The following is a 25,348-nucleotide window of genomic DNA, read 5'->3' as shown; positions in this document are numbered from 1 at the left end:
ACTCCAACTCGATTCCCAGGTAGCAGAACTTGGTACTGTTACAGTTCAAATGTGAAAGGTACCCAAGTCATCACCCCTCGCTGCTCCGGGATTGTTATTATTACTAGACATACATACAAAGCTATAAAAAAAAACATCACAGTATCCAGAGGCTACAACATGTTGGTCATCATGAAAAAGTTTAATGAAAAAACATTCTAAATACGGCCAATGTAAATTCTGAGAGTATATTAGCTGTCTAGTTATTCATGAAATGCATTGAATTGTAAAGAAATATATTTGCTCCTTATCTGACATTGTAGTTTACAAGCTACATCCTCGTTAACGTGCTCGTCTAACGAGCATTTTTTTCAAATAAACCAACATTTTAAACAGGGCCATATTTACGTGTAATACTTCATTACTATGAAAATCAAGCATTTTCATAATAATACTAGGGCTGGGCAACGATTAAAAATTTTAATGGAAGTTATTCGCACTATTTCTCCGATTAATCGCGATTAACTGCATTGTATACGCAAAGCCCAATAATGAATTCAAAAGTAGTGTGTAGTGCACCTTCATTGGAATACTCTCCCACATGAACGAAAGCGCCAAAACATTTGTTGTGCAAACACAATTTAAATCAGTCCTTGTTAAACAGTAGCAGTTAAATAGCATATTTTATGAAAATCAACTCAAAAAATGTAAATACAAACATTTAAGCTTATTGCCACTGCCAGAGTATTTAAGTTATCCTGTTTGTTATGGAAAATAAATATAATCTACATACAAATCTCTGAGCCACAATCATAACATCTGAACAGGCAATTTCTGAGGTAACAGCAGAAACATTTTTTTTATCAGGGTCTTATGTTTAAAAAACCTATATTATAGGTAGTGGGCTGTTTTAGGGAATTTTTGATCAAATTATCCGTAGTAGCAATATTAATAATGTTGTGTTTATTCTGCGTAGTGCACTTAAAATAATTATGACCATATCTAGGAATTGATATGATGGGAATTTTCCGATTGTTTGCTTGGTGCTTTGATAAACTGAACGCATATACATGGTACTATATTGTGATGTTATGAGCCAGGGAAAAAAAGAACTACCCTACCCAGCATGCAACAGGAGTGACAAGCATGCGCGGTAGCCCGGTATAGGTTGTGACGCCATGACGGCATCTTGTATGTTGTGATATGCACGCTCTGAAAGCAAACGTTAAGAACTCAGCCAACACTCCTCGTCTGCATTATTCATAAATAGACAGACAACACATATACTCCGCAAAGTATTCCCATGCTAGCTAGCCGGTCTAGCAAGCACGCATCATTCAGTCCAAAACGGCCCGATCTATCCACATCCAGAATTGTCTGGCGGTCTTAAGTGATCCCGGAGTGACCACGCTGTCAGCCAGCCATGAAATTTGCAGAATTGTCCGGTATTTTTGCCAAATGTTCCATTTTTACCAATAGCCCCTCGACGCCGGGCGACGCCATCTTGTTAAGAAAAGGCGTTAACAAAATAAAAGCATGTAAACAACATACGCAAATGTGCAATAAAATAATTGTCGGCGTTAATAGATTGATGAGTTAACTCATAATTAACGCGCTAATTTGCCCACCCCTAAATAATACATAATGCTGGATATACCTACCTAGTGGTTAGAGTGTCCGCCCTGAGATCGGTAGGTTGTGATTTCAAACCCCGGCCGAGTCATACCAAAAACTATAAATGCTGAGTGTCAGGCACTCAGCATCAAGAATTGGAATTGGGGGTTTAAATCACCAAAAATTATTCCCGGGCGTTGGTGGCCACTGCTGCTGCCCACTGCTCCCCTCACCTCCCAGGGGGTGAACAAGGGGATGGGTCAAATGCAGAGAACACATTTCACCACACCTAGTGTGTGTGTGACAATCATTGGTACTTCAACTTTAACTTAACTTTTATACTGCAGACATCTTGAATTATGTAAGTGTAAATATGTGCTACATGTACATTAATGTAACTGACAATTACCATTATCATAATACAATCAAACCTGTCTAGCGACCACAGCAATAGTGGCTAGTATACACAGCCAAGCTGCCAACTTCATTTTTCAGTCCGTCCATTTACATGTGTGATTGAGTAATAGGAATAGCAATGTAGTTGTGGAGAATTAGGATTGTTAGATGTTGTTTAGGGGACTTTCTGGGACACCTCATCCACACAGACTCTCTTATTAAAAAGCAAGGTTTGGACACTGCACAACAAATAACTTAGCTTGATTGGTCAGTGTTGTATGTGGGACACAGGGGGTGTCGGAGACATGTTAGGGACATTAGTCAGAATTACCCCTTACGTACATTACTGAAATGCTGTCATGTAAAAAACTGAAAAAATATTCTCTCACGCAAACTACTGAAATCCTGTCATACACACTACTGAAATGTTTTTCTCTCATACACTACTGAAATCCTCTCACACGCTACTCAGATTTCTCTCTCTCTCACAAACACTGCTGAAATCCTTTCATACACTCAACTGAAAACCTTTCACACATACTCCTGAAATATATTTTCTCTCATACACACATACTACTGAGTTTGTTTTCAGTAGTGTGTATGAAAGGATTTCATTAGTGTGTGTGTGTGTGTGTGTGTGTGTGTGTGTGTGTGTGTGTGTGTGTGTGCGCGTGCGTTTGCGTGTGTTCATGTGTTCGAGATGCCACCTCAGTAGAAGCATTTAAGTCTCACCTTAAAACTCATTTGTATACTCCAGCCTTTAAATAGACTCCCTTTTTAGACCAGTTGATCTGCCGTTTCTTTTCTTTTTCTCCTATGTCCCACTCTCCCTTGTGGAGGGGGTCCGGTCCGATCCGGTGGCCATGTACTGCTCGCCTGTGTATCGGCTGGGGACATCTCTGCGCTGCTGATCCGCCTCCGCTTGGGATGTTTTCCTGCTGGCTCCGCTGTGAACGGGACTATCGCTGCTGTGTTGGATCCGCTTTGGACTGGACTCTTGCGACTGTGTTGGATCCATTATGGATTGAACTTTCACAGTATCATGTTAGACCCACTCGACATCCATTGCTTTCCTCTTCTCCAAGGTTCTAATAGTCATCATTGTCAACGACATCCGACTGGGTGTGAATTTTTCCTTGCCCTTATGTGGGCCTACCGAGGATGTCGTAGTGGTTTGTGCAGCCCTTTGAGACACTAGTGATTTAGGGCTATATAAGTAAACATTGATTGATTGATAGATGTGTGTGCGTGCGTGTGCGTGTGTGTTTGTGTGAAAGGTTTTCAGTAGTGTGTATGAAAGGGGTTCAGTAATGCGTGTGAAGGAATTTCAGTAGTGTGAGTGAGAGAATTTCAGTGATGTGAGAGAGGATTTCAGTTGTGTATGTAAGAGGTCATTCTGAATATGGTCCCAAACGGCCCCTCATATTTTGCCATGACATATCAAACAAAGGACTTTTCACAAAAAGTTATCAACTCGACATTTCGCTCTGCCACAAAGCTAATCTCGTTATAAAAACAAGATGAGGTATTTTTATAACAAGCTCAGCTTGTTATAAAAATATTCTGTTTCATGACAGTAAACATTTTTGTGACTTTCACAGTTAACCAAACTGCAAAGGAGGAACATGTTAATACGGGAATGATGCATAAAAGCTGTCCTTTTCTTCTTCCGACATCTGTCTGGCGAGAAAACAGAAGTGCCCCTCAATCATAGTAGTCCGACACTATAGTTTCGCTCTACCAATTCCCAGTAATATTATCTAGTCTCACAACAAAGTTTTGAGTGTACCATACAAGCAAATAATATCACATACAGTACTGTGTAATAACGCTGAAATATTCAGCATCATTTCCTAATTGACTATTGTTAATGGGTCATTAACACTCACCTTTCTCACAAACACAGACAGTCTGTAAAGGAGAATAAACCCCATTTGTTGCAAAACATTCAACAGGTGTGGATTGCTGCCAGGATCTGCGGTGGTTGGGCCCATAACGAATAGCGTTGTAGTTAGATATGCTAAAAGTATATAGCTGCTGCTAGCTGATTGGTTGAGAATTGAGGGAAAGGTTGGCGTATGCAAACGTCCACATCGTAGCTAGCTAGCGAGCATCACTATTAAATGCTGTTTGAAGGGCAGGGTCGTCAAAAACACGTTGGTATTGAACACGTGGCTAATGTAAAAGTGGGGCGTGTCGGTAAAAGGAAAACGAACATTATTGAATGAAACACAAAACAATTCATTTTGAGCAAGTTTTGAAATTACAGAATAAAACAAATTAAACATTTCGGGATGCAAAAATCGGGCAGCACGGTGGAGGACGGGTTAGTGCATCTGTCTCACAATACGAAGGTCCTAAGTAGTCCTGGGTTCAATCCCGGGCTCGGGATCTTTCTGTGTGGAGTTTGCATGTCCTCCCCGTGACTTCCCTTTGGGTACTCCGGCTTCCTCCCACTTCCAAAGACATGCACCTGGGGATAGGTTGATTGGCAACACCAGGGGCGTCGCCAGACATATTTCACTGGGGCACGTGCCCTACTGTTGATCTGCAGTGCCCCAGTAAAAATTTCACCAATAAAAAAAAAATGCTTCAGAGTTTTAAGTCTACATAACATAGAAAACAGCGCACATACTACTTAGTATGGTAATTGATTGCTACTGTATTCACTCCACGAAACAGTGAGCACATGGCTACTTAATATGGTAATTTATTCACGTGTGGATCGAGACTTCGGTTGAGAGAGAGAGAGAGAGAGAGAGAGAGGGGGGGGGGGGGGGTTCGAATTACTGCGTGAGGTAGGTGACGTTAGCCAACAACAATTTGTTAATTACAATATTTTGATTTTGATATGACTCAAACTGTAACTCCTAGATGGATTTAAGAAAGTTATTCGCCCGCAGCAGAGAAGAAGCAGCAGGAATGAGAGATGTAAGTGAAGTCCTAGCTAGCTAGGCAACATCATTGTCTTAAGTTGATGCTAAGTTTGCTAACGTTCTTCCTTGTATCAAGACAAACATATTCATTTGCTGTACGAGCTGTCGGGGGAATTTCCAATGAACAAGAAACATAATGTTGGTTATTGTCTGCTGGTTCTGCATCAATGATGATTTGGAGTAAGCATGTGTGAGTTGAGTGCTTCTCAAATGCTTTATCTTCAGGAAGAAAAACATTTTTCCATATCATCAAATCGTGAGCCAAATTTTTAAATCATTCAAGTTTATTTCACAGAAAAATAGCACGGTGGACATGTCTTGTTAATCGGTGTGACTTTGACTAACATAATCTTGTTTTGTCACCAGAAAAATGGCTACAGCTAAAGCATCTGGTTTTATTTCCAGAAAAAATAGTAACATTTCTGTATTTGTTTTCAAAAAGATGGCTGAAAATATCGGGTTTTGTTGCCCCATTTAGATTTTTTAAAAATATATTTCCATGTCTGTCCTGAGTCCTCCTCCAACTTGTTAGTCGGTTTGCCTTTTGCTAAAATACTCACTAATAGTCACTAGAAAAAAGGCTAAAATAATCTGGTTTTGTTGCCACAATCTGATTTTTTTCTCCCTAAACTTTTTTTTTTCATGCACACATCTGACTGGACTCACTGAAAATGACACACAATCCACTTTTATGTCACGACCCAGCAGTTGGGAACCACTGGTCAACTGTATAACAGTTACTGTAATATTTCCATGTCTGTCCAGAGTGATTGACCACTTTGCAAAAATGAAAAGGAGACGTTACAGTTTACTTCTCAGAAAATGATTCCCTGAACAGACACACAACAGTTGTTCATTTATTTTACTACTGTGGCTTTATTGTTTTGTGTATATTTTATAGTTTTGTGTATCTGAAATAGGATTAGCCACATTGCCATAAATGGAAATTAAATAATATAAAAGAACCCAGAGATGTAGGGGTGCTTTATTTTTTGTTTTACTTTTGTAGATGTTAAATTTGCAGATGATTACTGCAATAAATATTTAAAAAAGATTCATTGCTCTTCCTTTTTGCTTTTACCAGTAGCAGTTTAGAAGTCTGGAGTAAAAAAGTGCACAAGTAGGTCAAATGCATTAGTTAATTTCAGGTGGTTAATCAAAGATCCATACAACATAATCTGATATGATTTCATAGTTTAAAGCACTATTTATGTATTTTTTATGATAAATAAGTGCTAAAAATGTTTTTGCTTGCACGCTTTGCATGCTCACATGAATTATTTGTGCCCAAGGTGTGCCCCAGTACAGTATTAGGTCTAGTGACGCCCCTGGGCAACACTAAATTGGTTCGAATGTTGTCTGCCTATCTGTGTTGGCCCTGGGATGAGGTGGCGACTTGTCCAGGGTGTACCCCGCTTTCCGCCCAATTGTAGCTGAGATAGGCCCCAAAGGGAATAATCGGTAGAAATGGATGGATGGATGGATGTGATGCAAAATCAGCGGCCGCTCACGACAAACTTATAACATTAATGTGTGTGGCTGCTATCGGCAAGAGGTCGCCATAGAAAGGTGTACTCTGTGATGTTGCAGTTGAATTTGTAAAGTACATATACTCTCTGATAATGAATTCATTGTGTGCTTCTTTTCAGACATTTTGAGAACTGGACCGGTGCTCGGACATTACAGGATGTTCACATGGAGCTGTTCACTGGCTTGCAGAGGCTGTATGTCATTAAGAATTCCCTCCAAATGTTTTTTTTGTCACCTGTTTCATATTACCCTACCCTTGCCTTACCCTAATTTAGGTCTCTCCAATTAATACCCAAAATATAGGTTCTCAGGCTATTGAACCGATCGCAGCTGGACTGTTTAATCAGTTCATGCTCACGTAGGGCAGGGATGTCAAACTGGTTTTCATTGAGAGCCACTTCGCAGTTATGGCTTCCATCAGAGGTGCGCTTGTAACAGCGAATTATGTATGAATTTGCCTCTGGATTTCATTATTAATTATATAAATTGTTTTAAGTAGACTGTCGATTTTACAGTAAAAACTTAACATTTACAAAATTTTACTGTAAAGTATAGTATATTTTTTTTGTGTTGTTTACAACATTTTACGGTAAATGGAAAAAAAGTACCACTATTTTTTGGGGGGAAGGGGCGTTACGAAAAAACCTAGCAGCTTTGGTGCCAGAATTTTGCTGTAAATTGACATTGTTTTTTCACATCATTATATTGTTAATTGAAAAACAGTACAAGTTTTTATTTTTTATTCTGGCAATATAGCTGCCGTAAAAACAAATGTACCGTCTTTCCATTTACAGTAATATACAGTTAAAAACAGCAACAGTAGATTTTACAGTCAAAAACTGGTAGTTTTTTTCAATTTACTGTTATATGCTGTAAAGAACACTGTACGATTTATTATCATTTTTATTACCGTATTTCCTTGAATTGCCGCCGGGGCGCTAATTAACTTAAAACCTCTTCTCACTCCAGCGCTTACCAAAGACATGCAGTAAAAGTAAGCATGCGTTAATTATTTTAAAACTTTTTCTCACTCGGGCACTTACCAAAGATATGCCGTAAAAATTTGAGTGTGATGTTAGCTTGGACCTTAAATCCTACTGAATAGCTCTTAATCTTCTTCCCTTTATGCGATTTCAAATTACCGGTATTGAAATCAGCCTCCTCCATTTTGAAAATGATGACAGAGGAAGTGTCACTCGTGACGTCAGGAGTTTGACCAGGCGGTAATACTAAGCTAATTATTTTGGGAAGCGAGTTTGACCCGGCAGTAATTCAAGGCAGGCACATACTATATGCCCTGCGGCAATTCAAGGAAATACGGTAATTTCATTGGTAGTTTGCTGTAAGTTAAGCATTTTAATTTATCTTTATTAAGACAGAAAGTATGATAATATACAGTAATATTGGTTGAAATATTGGATACTATTGAACTTTAAAAGGCATGCAATATCAAGAAGTACATATATTTTTTTCTGTCAAAATAAAATAAAAAAAATCTGTTTCATTTAGTGAAAAATTATTGAGTATTTTATTAACACATATAATTCCCAGGTGATTGCGGGCCAGATAAAATGATGTTGTGGGCCAGAACTGGCCTGTGACATAGGGACAAGAAAGAGCAAAGCCCTCTCAAATAAATGTATTTTCCTCTCAAATCAAAATGTGTTAAGTTGAGAAAGTACATTTTAATATACCCACAAAACGTGTATATTACAAACTGACAACATTATCTGCAATAGCAGATAAATCCGCATAAAAAGGGGACACGCTACAACAGTGGTTCTCAACCCCTGGGAGTACTTGAAGGTATGCCAAGGGGTACGTGAGATTTTTTTAAAATATTCTAAAAATAGCAACAATTCAAAAATCATTTATAAATATATTCTTTGAATAATACTTCGACAAAATATGAATGTAAGTTCATAAACTGTGAAAAGAAATGCAACAATGCAATATTCAGTGTTGACAGATTGATTTTTTTGTGGACATGTTCCATAAATATTGATGAAAAAGATTTTTTTTTTGTGAAGAAATGTTTAGAGTTACGTTCATGAATCCAGATGGATCTCTATTACAATCCCCAAAAAGAGCACTTCAAGTTGATAATTACTTCTATGTGGAGAAATATTTCTATATAATTGAATCACTTTCAACACGTTTTTAGTTATTTGTTAATCTTTTTTTCCAAATAGTTCAAGAAAAAACACAACAAATGAGCAATATTTTGCACTGTTATACAATTTAATAAATCAGAAACTGATGACATAGTGCTGTATTTTACTTCTTTATCTCTTTTTTTCAACCAAAAATGCTTTGCTCTGATTAGGGGGTACTTGAATTAAAAAAATGTTCATGGGGGGTACATCACTGAAAAAAGGTTGAGAACCACTGCGTTACAACACTCAAATGACCTCTTTTCTGTCCGCCAACTGCTTCAGGCTGCGCTAGTCTGCGCTAGTCTGCGCACACAGACGCACACCCCCTTCCTCTAAACCCTCACTAAAGCAGCGTTGACCAATAAGAGACTAAAAGTTGTCAGAAACGAAGGTGGGCCATAAAACGGATGCTGTTCTTTCTGGGATGAGGCAGTTCAAGTTGAATGTCTCCCTGGCAGAGCCAAAACTAGAAGATGTGAATTTAACATGTTTTACATCATAATTTGGCATAAAGGCAAAAGGATACATTTTATTATTTGTTTTAAAAACCCCGTTTCCATATGAGTTGGGAAGCGGTGTTACATGTAAATATAAACGGAATACAATGACTTGCAAATCCTTTTCAACCCATATTCAATTGAATGCAGTACAAAGATAAGATATTTAATGTTCAAACGCCATCCATCCATTTCCTACCGCTTATTCCCTTTGGGGTTGCGGGGGGCGCTGGTGCCTAGCTCGCTACAAGCGGGCAGAAGGCGGTATACACCCTGGACAAGTAACCACCTCATCGCAGGGCCAACACAGATAGACAGACAACATTCAGACTCACATTCACACACTAGGGCCAATTTAGTGTTGCCAATCAACCTATCCCCAGGTGCATGTCTTTGGAGGTGGGACGAAGCCGGAGTACCCGGAGGGAACCCACGCATTCACGGGGAGAACATGCAAACTCCACACAGAAGGATACCGAGCCCAGGATTGAACCCCAGACTACTCAGGACGTTCGTATTGTGAGGCAGACGCACTAACCCCTCTGCCACCGTGAAGCCATGTTCAAACTCATAAACTTAATTTTTTTTCTTGCAAATAATAATTAACTTAGAATTTCATGGCTGCAACACGTGCCAAAGTAGTTGGGAAAGGGCATGTTCACCACTGTGTTACATCACCTTTTCTTTTAACAACACTCAATAACCCTTTGGGAACTGAGGAAACTAATAGTTGACGCTTTGAAAGTGGAATTCTTTCCCATTCTTGTTTTATGTAGATCTTCAGTCGTTTAACAGTCCGGGGTCTCCGCTGTTGTATTTTAGGCGTCATAATGCGCCACACATTTTCGATGGGAGACAGCTCTGGACTGCAGGCGGGCCAGGAAAGTACTCCCACTCTTTTACTTCTGAAGCCACGCTGTTGTAACACGTGGCTTGGCATTGTCTTGCTGAAATAAAAATAGGCGTCCATGACAACGTTGCTTGGATGACAATATATGTTGCTCCAAAACCTGTGTGGACCATTCAGCATTAATGGTGCCTTCACAGATGTGTAAGTTACCCATGCCTTGGGCCCTAATACACCCCCATACCATCACAGATGCTGGTTTTTGAACTTTGCGCTTACAACAATCCGGATGGTTATTTTCCTCTTTGTTCTGGAGGACACCAAGTCCACAGTTTCCAAATATAATTCGAAATGTGGACTCGTCAGACCACAGAACACTTTTCCACTTTGCATCAGTCCATCATAGATGATCTCGGGCCCAGCCAAGCCGGCGGTGTTTCTGGGTATTGTTGATAAATGGCTTTTGCTTTGCATAGTAGATTTTTAACTTGCACTTACAGATGTAGCGACCAAATGTAGTTACTGACAGTGGTTTTATGAAGTGTTCCTGAGCCCATGTGGTGATATCCTTTACATACTGATGTCGGTTTTTGATGCAGTACCACCTGAGGGGTCAAAGGTCCGTAATATCATCGCTTACGTGCAGTGATTGCTCCAGATTCTCTGAACCTTTTGATGATTTTACGGACCGTAGAAGGTAAAATCCCTAAATTCCTTGCAATAGCTCGTTGAGAAATGTTGTTCTAAAACTGTTCGACAATTTGCTTACAAAGTGGTGACCCTCGCCCCACCCTTGTTTGTGAATTACTTAGCGTTTCATGGAAGCTGCTTTTATACCCAATTATGCGACCTACCTGTTCCCAATTAGCCTGCACACCTGTGGGATGTTCCAAATAAGTGTTTGATGAGCATTCCTCAACTTTGTCAGTATTTATTGCCACTTTTCCCAACTTCTTAGTCACGTGTTGCTGGCATCAAATTCTAAAGGTAATGAATATTTGCAACAAAATTTTTTTTTATCAGTTTGAACATCAAATATGTTGTCTTTGTAGCATATTCAACTGAATATGGGTTGAAAAGGATTTGCAAATCATTGTATGCCATTTATATTTACATCTAACACAATTTCCCAACTCAAATGGAAACGGGGTTTGTATGTTGCCATCAGCAGGCAAGCCATCGATGTCTACAGACTGTAAGTTAAAGCTGTGTGTATTTACTGCTTCAGATGTTCTGACGGTAAAGTAAAACATAACTTAGAAAAAAACATTACTATGTCAAGAGTGGGAGCAGTCTTGTTAGTTTAATTTGAGAATGCAGAAACTTTTTGAGGCATGATTAAGCTGACCTGATGATGAACTAGTTTGAGAAGAATGTTTGTGTATTATTCATAAGACCCCTGTAGTTTCCAGTTTTGTAAATATTGAGTATTGTGTGTGAAGTCTTACTTATGGTTAATTTCAGTTTAAAAATCAGGCCATCAAGGTAAACGTTGTGATGGTTGATATAATGTGGATGTAGTAGGGCTGGGCGATATGGCTAAAATCTATATCACAATATAAGTTATTTTCATATCGTTCGATATCGATTATTTTTGATATGTTTTGTGACCTGAGAAGAATATGATAAATGTTAAAAAAAAAAATTTTTCAAATGCAATCTTCCTCTGATTAAAATGCCCACAACTATCGAGGCAGGAATGAATCCCTCCATCCATTTTCTACCGCTTGTCCCTTACATGGTTGCGAGGGGTGCTAGAGCCTATCTCAGCTGCAAACGGGCGGAAGGCGTCGTACACCCTGGACAAGTCACCACCTCATCGCAGAGCCAACACAGATAGACAGACAGCATTCACACTCATGTTCACACACTAGGAATGCAATTGTCAAAGCAGGCATGGAAAACAATGAGTCAATGTAAACAAAACTCTAAAATCACAATAAACACTTAAAAATAACCTATTTCTGTTATGTACTAGAGAAGGGAAGGAGGTGACAACCAGGGCAGGACTGCGGTTTACAAGGTTTATTAAAAACGTTTGAGGAATACGTGGCGTGTTTATACTACTCAAAGGGAATGAGTATAGACTTGGGGTGCCCACACTTTTTCTGCAGGCGAGCTACTTTTCAATTGACCAAATTGAGGGGATCTACCTCATTTATATATATCATTTATATGTATTTATTTATGTAAGAGACATTTTTGTAAACAAGTTAAATGTGTTTAATGATAATACAGCATGTGTAACTCATATAGATGTCTTTCTTTCACGAAGACAAGAATATAAGTTGGTGTATTACCTGATTCTGATGACTTGCATTGATTGGAATCAGACAGTAATGATGATAACGCCCACATTATCAAATGGAGGAGAAAAAAAGTTGTCCTTTCTGTACAATACCACATGAAAGTGGTTGGTTTTTGGCATCTAATTCATCCAGCTTCCATACACTTTACAAGAAAAACATTGGCGGCAAATTCCGTAGCTTGCTTGATTGACATTCACGGCACCCGAGGGTCTTGTGAGATGACGCTGGCTGCTGCCAGTTCATTATTATGAAAAAATGACAGAGAGGAAGGCGAGAAACACTTTTTATTTCAACAGACTTTTGCGCCGTCCCCTCCGTCAAAACTCTAAAGGCCGACTGCACATTTCCTATCTTCACAATAAAAGCCCTGCTTCATGCTACCTGCGCTAACAAAATAAGAGTCTCGGAAAGCTGGCGTGCACAAGTGATGTGCACGCCAGCTTTCTGAGGGATCGCTTGTGCACGCCAGTTTTCCGAGACTCTGTATTTAGTTAGCGCAGGCAGCATGAAGCAGGGCTTTTATTGTGAAGATAGGAAATGTGCAGTCGGCCTTTAGAGTTTTGACGGAAGGTACGGCGCGAGAGTTTGTTGAAATAAAAAGTGTTTCTCGCCTTCCTCTTGATCATATTTTAATAATAATGATCTTGCAGCAGCCAGCGTCATCTCAAAAGACCCTCCGGTACCGTGAATGTCATTTAAGTGACGTCTTGGTGAAGATTGATGATCACTAATTTTTAGGTCTATTTTTTTTAAAAGCCTGGCTCGAGATCGACTGACACCCCCCGCGGTCGACTGGTAGCTCGCGATCGACGTAATGGGCACCCCTGGTGTAGACTATGTGTAATATTATATATGTAAATGTTGGTTGTATCTTTCGTCGTTATCCAAGAAGGCAAGGTGAAGAGGCAGGTCGTGGACAGGCAAGAGGTCATGGACAAGAGCAGGGCAGCGTGGTCTAGGTCCGAGCAGGCAGATCGTGGATCGAGGAGAGCAGTCGGGAATCCAGATGGGAGTTGAGTGACAAGACACAATCATGGAGGACAGGGGAGTCACTGAGGAAATACAAAAGGACATGAACCAGGGGAAAACACGGAGAGATAGAGCAAAACAAGGGCCAGAAAATCACTTGGAAAACAGGGAATGCCAGATGTGATGCTTACTGGAAGGTTAGCGACGTTCTGGCAAAGGTTCCTCGGGTCTGCTGGTCTTTATGCTGCTCCCTCTCATCAAATCCAGGTGTGTTGATTATTGATAGGCTGCAGGCTCGTTGCTGCTTGGGCGTGCTGCACTCAGCACGAGTGAGGGCGTGTCTGAGTGCGCTGTCAGTAGAGGCGCACGCAGCTCCAGCCGCCGAGGAAACGCGGGTTCAACTCCGCGTCATGACAATTTCAAGCTAAAAAAAACAACCTATAAAGAATATGTAATAAATGCCTAATAAAGTGTAACAGAATAGTGCAAAGTGTGAAAATGTAAACTTAGGGAAACCTGAGAAAAACAAGTATTTGCAGGTTTTATGCCACAGAGTAATTTAATTCAGTAATTAAAATCTTAATTTTCCATCCATCCATCCATCATCTTCCGCTTTTTCGAGGTCGGGTCGCGGGGGCAGCAGCCTAAGCAGGGAAGCCCAGACTTCCCTCTCACCAGCCACTTCGTCTAGCTCTTCCCGGGGGATCCCGAGGCGTTCCCAGGCCAGCCGGGAGACATAGTCTTCCCAACGTGTCCTGGGTCTTCCCCGTGGCCTCCTACCGGCTGGACGTGCCCTAAACACCTCCCTCGGGAGGCGTTCGGGTGGCATCCTGCCCAGATGCCCGGACCACCTCATCTGGCTCCTCTCGATGAATCTTAATTTTATTGGACAAAAAATATCAATATAAAAATAGCACATTTTTTATATTTTGTTATTTATTTTAGTTATACAGTCCCACACTTTAGTTCCTACCTGTACATCGGGATAGAGAACAGGACATGAGTTGATAAGAACAGATGAGCGCAGCAAAGGACTATGGTCCGTTCGACAAAAAAACAACAACTGTTGAGGTGACTTTTCCTGGTTTATACACTATTGTCAGACCACAGAACACTTTTTCACTTTGCATCAGTCCATCTTAGATGAGCTCGGCCCAGCAAAGCCAGCGGCATTTCTGGGTGTTGATGATTAATGGCTATCGCTTTGCAATGTTAGAGTTTTAACTTGCGCTTAGAGATGTAGCGACCAACCGTAGTTACTGACAGTGGTTTTCTGAAGTGAGGTATCCAAGGTCACCGGCATTCAATGTTACGTGCAGTGATTTCTCCAGATTCTCTGAAACTTTTGATGATATTACGGACCGTAGATGGTGAAATCCCTAAATTCCTTGCAATAGCTTGTTGAGAAATATTGGACAATTTGCTCACGCATTTGTTCACAAAGTGGTGACCCTCGCCCCATCCTTGTTTGTGAATGACTGAGACTTTCATGGAGGCTGCTTTTATACCCAATCATGGCACCCACCTGTTCCCAATTAGCCTGGTCACTTGTGAGATGTTCCAAATAGGTGTTTGATGAGTGTTCCTCAACTTTCTCAGTCATTTTTGCCACTTGTGCCAGGGTTTTTGAAACATGTTGCAGGCATCAAATTCCACATGAGCTAATATTTGCAAAAAATAAAGTTTTCCAGTTCGAGCGTTAAATATCTTGTCTTTGCAGTCTATTCAATTGAATATGGGTTGAAAGGGATTTGCCAATCACTGTATTCTGTTTTTATTTACGATTTACACAACGTGCCAACTTCACTGGTTTTGGGTTTTGCACACACATGCACACACACACACACACACACACACACACACACACACACACACACAGCATGTCTCACACTCTCTATTTTTGTACATTTGTTTATATTATAGAACTGTGACCAGCAGCAGCCTACAGACAGTCCAGCCAAGTGATTTCTTCAACAACCCACAACTGAGTTACATGTAAGTGTTCCCACTTGTGTCACTTTAGAAAAAACCTTTACAATATGTGTAGGCATTCACACAATTTGGAGTCAAATTGTGCGTATATAACCCCTCCTCTAGGGTTGTCACGGTACCTGAATAACAGTAGTCGTCACCAATATCAATGCATTTCCATGAACCTATTTGATACGACAATAAAACTACAAAAAACTAAACTCATGTACTTTTAAATTCACTACTTTTATCGACAACTGTTTCAAAGTGTCATGTATGGCCTACTGAAATGAGATTTTCTTATTTAAACGGGGATAGCAGGTCCATTCTATGTGTCATACTTGATCATTTCGCGATATTGCCATATTTTTGCTGAAAGGATTTAGTAGAGAACATCCACGATAAAGTTCGCAACTTTCGTTGCTAAGAGAAAAGCCCTGCCTCTACCGGGAGTCGCAGACGATGACGTCACCCGTGTGGGGACTCCTTACTTATTCACATTGATTTTAATGGGAGCTTCCAACAAAAAGTGCTGTTCTGACCGAGAAAACGACAATTTCCCCATTAATTTGAGCGAGGATGAAAGATTCGTGTTTGAGGATATTGATAGTGACGGACTAGAATAAAGAAAAAAAAAAAAAAGAGTTAAAAAAAAAAAACAACGGATTCCGAAGTTTTTAGACACATTTACTTGGATAATTCTGGGAAATCCCTTATCTTTCTATTGTGTTGCTAGTGTTTTAGTGAGTTTAATATTAGTCGGAAGGGTGTCTCCACGGGTGTGTTGACGCGCAGTGTCTCAGGGGAGTCGACTGCACAAACTCAGCTTTTCTCCGGTAAGAACTGACTTTTTAACCACAATTTTCTCACCGAAATCTGCTGGTTGACATTCCGTCATGATTCATGTTTGCTTGACCGAGCTCTGATCCATAGGAAAGTTTTACCTCCAGGAATTTTAAACAAAGAATCACCGTGTGTTTGTGTGGCTAAAGGCTAAAGCTTCCCAACTCCATCTTTCTACTGCAGGGGTGCCCACACTTTTTCTGCAGGCGAGCTACTTTTCAATTGACCAACTCGAGGGGATCTACCTCATTTATATATATCATTTATATTTATTTATTTATGAAAGAGACATTTTTGTAAACAAGTTAAATGTGTTTAATGATAATACAAGCATGTGTAACACATATAGATGTCTTTTTTTCACAAAGACAAGAATATAAGTTGGTGTATTACCTGATTCTGATGACTTGCATTGATTGGAATTGGACAGTAATGATGATAACGCCCACATTTTCAAATGGAGGAGAAAAAAAGTTGTCCTTTCTGTACAATACCACATGAAAGTGGTTGGTTTTTGGCATCTAATTCATCCAGCTTCCATACACTTTACAAGAAAAACATTGGCGGCAAATTCCGTAGCTTGCTTTATTGACATTCACGGCACCCGAGGGTCTTGTGAGATGACGATGGCTGCTGCCAGTTCATTATTATGAAAAAATGACAGTGAGGAAGGCGAGAAACACTTTTTATTTCAACAGACTTTCGCGCCGTCCCTTCCGTCAAAACTCTAAAGGCCGACTGCACATTTCCTATCTTCACAATAAAAGCCCTGCTTCATGCTGCCTGCGCTAACAAAATAAGAGTCTCGGAAAGCTGGCGTGCACAAGTGATGTGCACGCCAGCTTTCTGAGGGATCGCTTGTGCACGCTAGTTTTCCGAGACTCTGTATTTAGTTATATTCTTATATTCTTGTCTTCGTGAAAGAAAGACATCTATATGTGTTACACATGCTTGTATTATCATTAAACACATTTAACTTGTTTACAAAAATGTCTCTTTCATAAATAAATAAATATAAATGATATATATAAATGAGGTAGATCCCCTCGAGTTGGTCAATTGAAAAGTAGCTCGCCAGCAGAAAAAGTGTGGGCACCCCTGCTGTAAAAGATCAATCTTGAGGACGTGATCTGTGAAGTAAAAGAGGAATGACGTTACTATGTCCTTAATGTTTTGTGTTTTATCGTTTATCAGAATTATAGTTAATATAGTAAGTCGCTTACGATCACCCTCATGTAATCGTGACAGCCAAAATTGTGATTGCGATAAACATTTGGTGAATTGCGCAGTCAGTAAGCCAGTATTAAAAACGGTGTTTTATTATGAAAATCAACCACATTTATTTTGTTTGTGTTGTACTTCTTGTCGCCCTCATCCCATCCGTGCGAAATTTCTGCGGCTTTTTCCGGCATTTGGCAAAAATAAAAGCTCCGTGTATTTTTACGGCAGACTCTGGGCTGTCAGAGTCGTTCTGGATCCATGAAGCAGTGCGTCCGCAGGCAGTTGAAACTGAAACATTGCCTGGAAAGGAAACATTTAGGCTACGACGCCATCCAATAGCGGCGCCGCAGCCATTATGCATCCAGTGGAAATCCGGGGTCATCTACCAACATCATGCATCATTGCAGCAAACTCAGTGAAAAAAATAATAATAAAAACTTCAGGATGTTGGCCATGTTATACAGGGTGGCAGTGTGGACAAGGTTTATAACACTACTTTTCTCTGCGTGGGAAATTTTGGTGGCCAATAAATAGGTGGCCACAAACAATAATTGAGTGTAGTAAATAGTCATTGAAACAAAACAAATTAAAAACAAGTACAGAGTAACTTATTGCACTAATTAACAATGGGCTTTGCTTATTAGAAACAGCTGTTACAACTTCGCAATTGTAAATTGCTTTACTAAAACAGATCTGGACAAGGTTTTGCTATAACACTGTATCTGCTTTGTCACCCACCCGCCTGACGGAGAGCACACATTGATTTTAATAATCATCTATTTTTCCAATCCCTTCTACAAATGCTTTACTCTTATACTTTGTCCCGCAGAAACCTGTCCAAGAACCCCATGTTGACGACTTTGTCCTGGAAGAGCTTTGAAAACGTCCAACTCATTGAACTGTAAGTTGTCATTTTCCAAAGATTACAGTAAATACAACTGAAAACTGATACTATATAGGCAATGTGTATGATAAGCAAGGTCAAAATGAGTTAGCCTGTTGGATTGTGTGCACTGAGCTCTTATTCTATTACATAAAGAGGTCAATTTAAATATAACATCCAATTTAAACGTAATGTGTTAGATGTTGTTGTAAAAACAAAATCTTAACAATATAAGATACGATTAATATGTAATTGGTGTCAGGTCAGTCAAAAGAAAAGCGTCGGTAAATAATTGTATAAATCAATGGTGTTAAAATAACATATTTCTGAAATGAAAGACAGATTGGCCCTGGACCCCGAGATGAGCAGTCGCATTTTCTTTCGATCCCGCTCGGGAATACAATCCACCGCTCGGATCATACCACTCTTCCTCATTTTTCTACTGTGGATCACGGATTTATATTTGAAACCACCATGGATACAATACCCTCTTGGAAGTGAGAGTCGTGAACGCGAAATGGACAATCACTGCGATTTCTACCTCCTCGGTAATTCATCGGCGAAGCACCTGGGCTTCGGAGGTAACGTGACCCACTCATGCCTCACAGCGGATCGGAACAGAAGAAACAAGCCCCTGACTGGTAGGATAGACCGAAAATCTACAATTTTACTGTTACTTCTACTCTCAGGAGACACTGAACTAAACCCTGGACCAATAACCACCCGGTTAATGTTGTCTCGCCTGGCAAAGCCTAGCAATGTTGTTGCTAACGACGCCGAGGAAGCTAGCGTAGCTGCGGGACCTCGTCGGAGCTATGCTAAAAACATTAGCTCTCCACCTACGCCAGCTCTCACTTGTTCATCACCACACGAGCTCACCTACGTTCCGGCGGTCGGCGGCACGACGGAGGCCTTCATTTCGATCATCGGTGCGGTTGGCGCCCCGGAGACGGAGGAAGACAGCTCAGACACCGGTGAGGACAGCGGCTCGGTGGCGGACGGCGTAATGGCTTTTGACGACACCCTGGCCGCCATTAAAGTCAGCAGTGCGGAGGTCCTCTTTACCTCTCCCGAAATCCTGAGGGTCATCGCCGCGTAACCTGGAACCCCCACTGCCTACACAGGTTTCGGGGGACTCTTTGTGGATCCCTGGTAATTGTTCTCCACCTCACCAAAACTCGCGAAAACCACGTCAACCCCCACCACTCCTACCTGGCCTCTCTTCCCCTCCCCCAAGTCTTGCCACACAAACCTCAATAACAACCAACATCCCTCCATCTTATGGACAGTACCTCTCCCCAACGGACTCTGATGTTCTTTTTGGTTTTGGTCGGCTACACATCATCCATGTTAATGTGAACAGCCTCTTTGGAAATAAACTCGACCAAATCAGAGAAATGTTCCACAACAATAAGGTAAAAATCCTGTGTTTCTCCGAAACTAAATTAAATGAAGTATTTCTGACTCAGAAATAGAGATAGAAAACTTTTCGGTCATCAGAAAGGACAGGAATAAACATGGTGGTGGTGTTTGTATGTATAGTCCCCAGGATATTAAATACATAACTCGCTCTCATCTTAACCACAATGCCCTTGAATCTGTGTGGGCAGAAATCAAATTCACAAACACTAAACTGATAGGGACTGTATACAGACTCCCTAATCAGAGGGATTTCTATGGTGCTCTTGAAGAGTGCTTAGCTGGTGTAGACAACGTGGAGAAAATTATAACTGGAGATTTGTGCACAGATATTCAACGCAGAGATGCGCCTGTCTTCAAATCTTAGAGCAAGTTCTGTAATCTACACGCTCTCTCCCAGTTAATAACACTCCCCACACAGGTGTGTGATTTCACCCAATCAACCATAGATCTCATCCTCACATCAGACCGGCATAACATAAAAAATAGTGGGGTCATGATCTGTGGTCTTTGCGACCACTATATAACCCAAAGCCAATGGCCACATAACAGCTCAATCCAGATCCCTTAAACATACTCCAGTGATGATTTGAACCTTAAATTAGGTGAGTGGGACTGGTCCCCTGTGCTCACGAGCAACCTGGTTGAAGATGCTTGGGATTGCTTCAAAACAGCATTCCTAGCAATACTAAACAATATGGCTACAGTGATAACAGTCAGGATCAAAGCCCGCTCCGAACCATGGATCAATCCAGACCTATTAGCTGCCATAAAAGACAGAGACAGAAAATACTTCTAATACCAAAAGTGTAAAACCGAATTAAATAAACAACCCATTCATAATAACCTCAAATCACTCCTTTCAATGGTCAAAAAGAAATGCAATAAATTAAGAAATAAGACAAACAACCTGATTAAATCCTTAAAAATATATATATATATCAACGACAAAATAGAGGAAACCACAAATAAGCCACGTGAACTATGGAAAATTCTCAACAACTGTCATGATCCGCTACTCGGATCATGGCATATTCTGGTTCCGGTTCTGTTGTTGTATCTCTTGTTATGTGACTTCCTTAGTTCCTGGTGTCACTTCATGTTTTGTTTCTTTGCATAGTTATGCATTTAGTGTCACCTGCTTCTTGTTTTTCGTCGCGCACCTGCCTCCTAATTTCTGCCTATATTTAAGCCTGCCTTTGTTTGCCATTCGGTCTCGCAGTGTAAAAACTTGCCTTCAATGCAACAGGTGACGTCGCTATCCCGCATTGTGGTAAATACATTTTTGAACTCGATTAGCTTCCATGCCATTTTGTTTGTTTCCCTAGCTCACATGCTAGCGTTATTTGTTCCTTCTAGCTCACATGCTGGTTCTGTTGGTTTTGTTTGTTAGTGCCTTAGTGCAAGTATTTCTGTTCTTAGTTTATTCTTAGTATAAATAAATATTTTCTTACCTTTACGCTGTGTCCATTCTGCATTGCATCAACGAGAGAACGCAACCACACCACGATTCCAGCCAAACGTCACAGTACACTGCACAGTACACTGCATTCTTCGCATTGGGAATCGAAGAATTCAATGACTTTACGGGGAAGATAGCCCAAGCGGTGGAGGCTGGGACATTTCTCTACATGCCGGAGATGATCTGGGGCCCTGGAGGTCTCCAAGCCCCACTCGACTCCAATTGGCACAATGATGTTCCCTCTCGCCCTGCTCGCACTCGACAGCGAAGGCGGAAGTCGCAGAGGAAGGCTTCGCCTCGCGATGGAGACACGCTCACCCCACCATCACTCTCTCAGGGACACAGCCATTTCCAACCCGTCCAGGAGTCACCCTACATGTCTGGTAATAGTTTTTTTTTGTCCCTCTATTGACTCCTCCGGCTGGCCTGTCAGTCACGGGTACTTCAGTTGTGACGTCACTCCTCCAACGTCTCCTGAAGATAGTGGAGACGAGGAGTTTTTTTTGAAACATGCACTCCCTCAGTCTTCCACAGGGGGCTTAAATGAAGCCATAACGCTTCTTAAAGCCATTTGTTTTCAGTCCAAATATAAGTCTTTATTTTCTGAAACCCCGCCACCTGTGACTTGGGCCCCGCCCCCAGTTACTTTTCCTCCCACCCAGTCTATCTCTGTCCTTACCTCCCTCCACCCACCCCTAGAGGGATATTCAGACCACGAGGAACGCGTCTGGCATCCGCTTTTTGAGGGGGGGGTTAGTGCTGGTAGCCTCAAACTCCAGCTAGACCTCCTCCACCGGTCTTTTGTCCAGCCAAACCGCTACCACCTCCTAGGCCGCCTCCACTGGCACCGCGGCTAGCTGCACTTGTAGCTAGCCCAAGCCCTAGTCCAAGCCCTAACCCAAGACCTAGTCCAAGTTGTAGTCCTAGTCTGACTCGTGGTCCGACTCGTGGTCTGAGTCAGAGGCCGAGTTGTAGCCCAAGTCCTAGCCCTAGACCTAGCCGTAGTCACAGTCACAGTCCTAGCCATAGTCATAGTTCGAGTACTGGTCCTAGTCCTTGTCTTGGTCTAAGTCTTGGTCTAAGTCTTGGTCTAAGTCTTAGCCTTGGTCCTAGTCTTAGTCCTTGACCTAGTCTTAGTCCTTGTCGTAGTCCCAGTCTTAGTTCCAGTCTTAGTCCTAGTCATAGTTTGAGTCCAAGTTTTAGTCCGAGTCTGTGTCATAGTCTTAGTCCAGGTCTGGATCCCATTCCAGCACCTGACTTTTTGCTGGAACCCACTCCAGCACCGGACTTTGTGCTGGATCCTATTCCAGCACCTGACTTTTTGCTGGATCCCACTCCAGCACCTGACATTATGCTGGATCCCACTCCAGCACCAGACTCAATGCTGCATCTCACTCCAGCACCTGCTCCTCGGCTGACACCAGTACCTGCTCCTCAGTCGGTACCAGTGCCTGCTCCTCGGCTGACACCAGTACCTGCTCCTCAGTCGGTACCAGTGCCTGTTCCTCGGCTGGCACCAGTGCCTGCTCCTCAACTGGCCCCAGTACCTGCTCCCCGGCTGACACCAGTGCCTGCTCCTCGGCTGGCACCAGTGCCTGCACCCCAGCTGGTTTTGGTTCTGTTGTTGTATCTCGTCTTGTTATGTGACTTCCTTAGTGGCACTTCCTGTTTTGTTTCGTTGCATAGTTATGCATTTAGTGTCACCTGCTTCTTGTTTTTCGTCGCGCACCTGACTCCTAATTTCTGCCTGTATTTAAGCCTGCCTTTGTTTGCCATTCAGTCTCGCAGTGTAAAAACTTGCTTTCCATGCAACAGGTGACGTTGCTATCACGCATTGTGGTAAATACCTTTTTTAACTCGATTAGCTTCCATGCTATTTTGTTTGTTTGTTTCCCTAGCTCACATGCTAGCGTCTTTTGTTCCTTCTAGCTCACATGCTAGTTCTGTTGGTTTTGTCTTAGTGCCTAGTGCAAGTGATTTTGTTCTTAGTTTTTTTTGTAGTTTAATAAATCATCATTCTTATCTCAACATTTTGTTCCATTCCGCTGCATCCACGAGAGAACGCAACCCGCACCACGATGCCAGCCAAACGTCACAACAACCAGCTTCCTGGATACAGCCAGAAACTCAAAACCAGACTTATCAACATCAAGGAGGGTGACTCCCTCATTACAGACAAAATGGAGGTAGCAAGCAGACTTAACACCTTTTTCACCAGCATAGCCACACCTCTCGTTAACAAGGTGTCCCATCACTCTGGTCGCTTTGGTGGAGGAACACATTAGAGCCTTCTACAGAAAGCTAGGAGTAAACAACAATTTCAAATTAGAAATGGTCTCAGCTAACAAGGTGCTTAATGAATTGAGCGCGCTCCACCCAAACAAGGCCACCGGCCTTGACAAAATCCCCTCCAGATTCCTCATGGACTCTGCCACCACCATTGCCCCAATAATCACTCATATAATAAACCTCTCAATCAAACAAGGCCAAGTACCCAAGGATTTCAAGATAGCAAGCATAACCCCCTTTTATAAAGAAGGAAGCAAATTAAAACCTGGTAACTACCGACCTGTTTCTATTCTCAGTTCCATTTCAAAAGTAATGGGAAAAATAGTTTATGAACAGTTTAATAGATACCTTACTACTAATAAACTAATGTACAAATTCCAATCCGCCTTCAGAACTAACCACTCCACTGATGCATGCCTTCTCTATCTGACCGACCACATCAAACATGAGGTGGACGCGGGCAAATACTGCGGCATGGTCATGCTGGACATTCAGAAGGCCTTTGACACCATTAACCACGCTATACTGTTGGATAAGCTCAGAGCAATCGGAATCTATAAAACCTCATCGAGCTGGATGCAATCTTACTTGGAGGGGAGGAAACAGGTGGTAGAGGTGGACGGCACCATGTCCCCTCCCCTCTCAGTAAGCTGTGGAGTCCCCCAAGGCAGTATACTAGGACCTTTACTGTTCCTAATATACGTAAATGACATGCCATCAGCACGCCACTGTGAATTGTTCCTGTTTGCTGATATCCGGCAAGGACAAGTCACAGGTGGAACAAACCCTCAGTGCTGAACTCTTTAATATTTGCACCTGGCTCGCTGACAACAAGCTATCCATACACTTAAGTAAAACGGAATCCATCCTATTTGGGTCCCATATCAACCTTAAGAAAGTCAGTGACTTCACTATAAAAGTGGGTGACATTATCACCAGGAAAGATGAGATCACCTACCTAGGTTCCATTCTAGAGGCCAATCTTTCCTGTGATTAAATGGCAACCAAGGTAATCAAAAAGGTCAACCAAAGAACGAGATTCCTCTACAGAATCTCCTCTCTGGTCAACAAAAACACCTAGAAGATTCTAGCGGGAACTGTCATTCAACCCTTTTTCCATTACGCTTGCACTTCCTGGTTAAGGGTTTTGGAGGTGCTGCCTCCAATCTTTAAGATTGGATTTAATCTTAAATCTAGACTCCAAACATCCCAGAACAAGCTAGTCCGGTTACTTTTAGACCTCCACCTCAGATCACACCTCAATCCAACCCACTTCTCCAAAGTGGGCTGGCTCAGGGTGGAGGACAGAGTAAAACAACTTGCACTGAGCCTAGTCTATAAAATCCACTACACTTCCCTGATACTGAAGTACATGTCAAACTACTTTCTTAACGCAAATGACCGCCATAACCACAACACCAGGGGGAGCTCCACAAACCATGTTAAACCCAGATTCCAATCTAACAAAGGTCTTAACTCATTCTCTTTCTATGCCATATCAATGTGGAATTCACTCCCAACAGGTAAAAAAGTAAGTGCATTTCTATATTCCTTCAAAACTGCTCTAAAACAACAACTTCAACCCTTTACTAATACCCTCCTCCATTCACATCCCACCTCCCCGCATTGTAAATAACCTAATGTAAATAATCAAATGTATTTCAAATGTATATACTTGTTCTTATGCTATCTTAACTCACTATGTACTCTGCTGGCTGTACATATCCTACCAAATAAGACCTACACTGTTTCAATGTCCATTTCTCTGCTGATGCAATTGTTGATGACTGAAGTACTGATATCAACCAAAGCTCCTCATCCCACCCCCCGGATTGTAAATAATGTAAATAATTAAATGTATATACTATGATGATTAACCTGTGTGATGACTGTATTATGCTGATAGTATATATTTGTACCATGAATTGATTAACGTGGACGCCGACTTAAACAAGTTGAGAAACTTATTCGGATGTTACCATTTAGTGGTCAATTGTACGGAATATGTACCGAATTGTGCAATCTAC

At 41.4% G+C, this 25,348-nt stretch overlaps 1 protein-coding gene across 1 annotated transcript in view; it reads left to right on the top strand.

Moving 5' to 3' along the window:
* Window positions 1–4,283: 4,283 nt before the first annotated feature.
* Window positions 4,284–25,348, top strand: part of LOC133562846 (NT-3 growth factor receptor-like) — a 98,473-nt gene continuing 77,408 nt past the window's right edge. Inside the window, exons 1-4 of the mRNA XM_061916653.1 lie at window positions 4,284–4,315; window positions 6,575–6,649; window positions 15,157–15,228; window positions 18,098–18,169. Of these exons, the coding sequence (XP_061772637.1) occupies window positions 4,284–4,315; window positions 6,575–6,649; window positions 15,157–15,228; window positions 18,098–18,169 (251 nt within the window). The remainder of the gene's footprint in view (window positions 4,316–6,574; window positions 6,650–15,156; window positions 15,229–18,097; window positions 18,170–25,348) is intronic.

Source organism: Nerophis ophidion, linkage group LG12 (assembly GCF_033978795.1).
Source record: "Nerophis ophidion isolate RoL-2023_Sa linkage group LG12, RoL_Noph_v1.0, whole genome shotgun sequence".
Lineage (NCBI taxonomy): Eukaryota > Metazoa > Chordata > Actinopteri > Syngnathiformes > Syngnathidae > Nerophis > Nerophis ophidion.
Note: the sequence above shows the minus strand (reverse complement) of the source record. Positions and strands in the feature narration are given on the sequence as shown.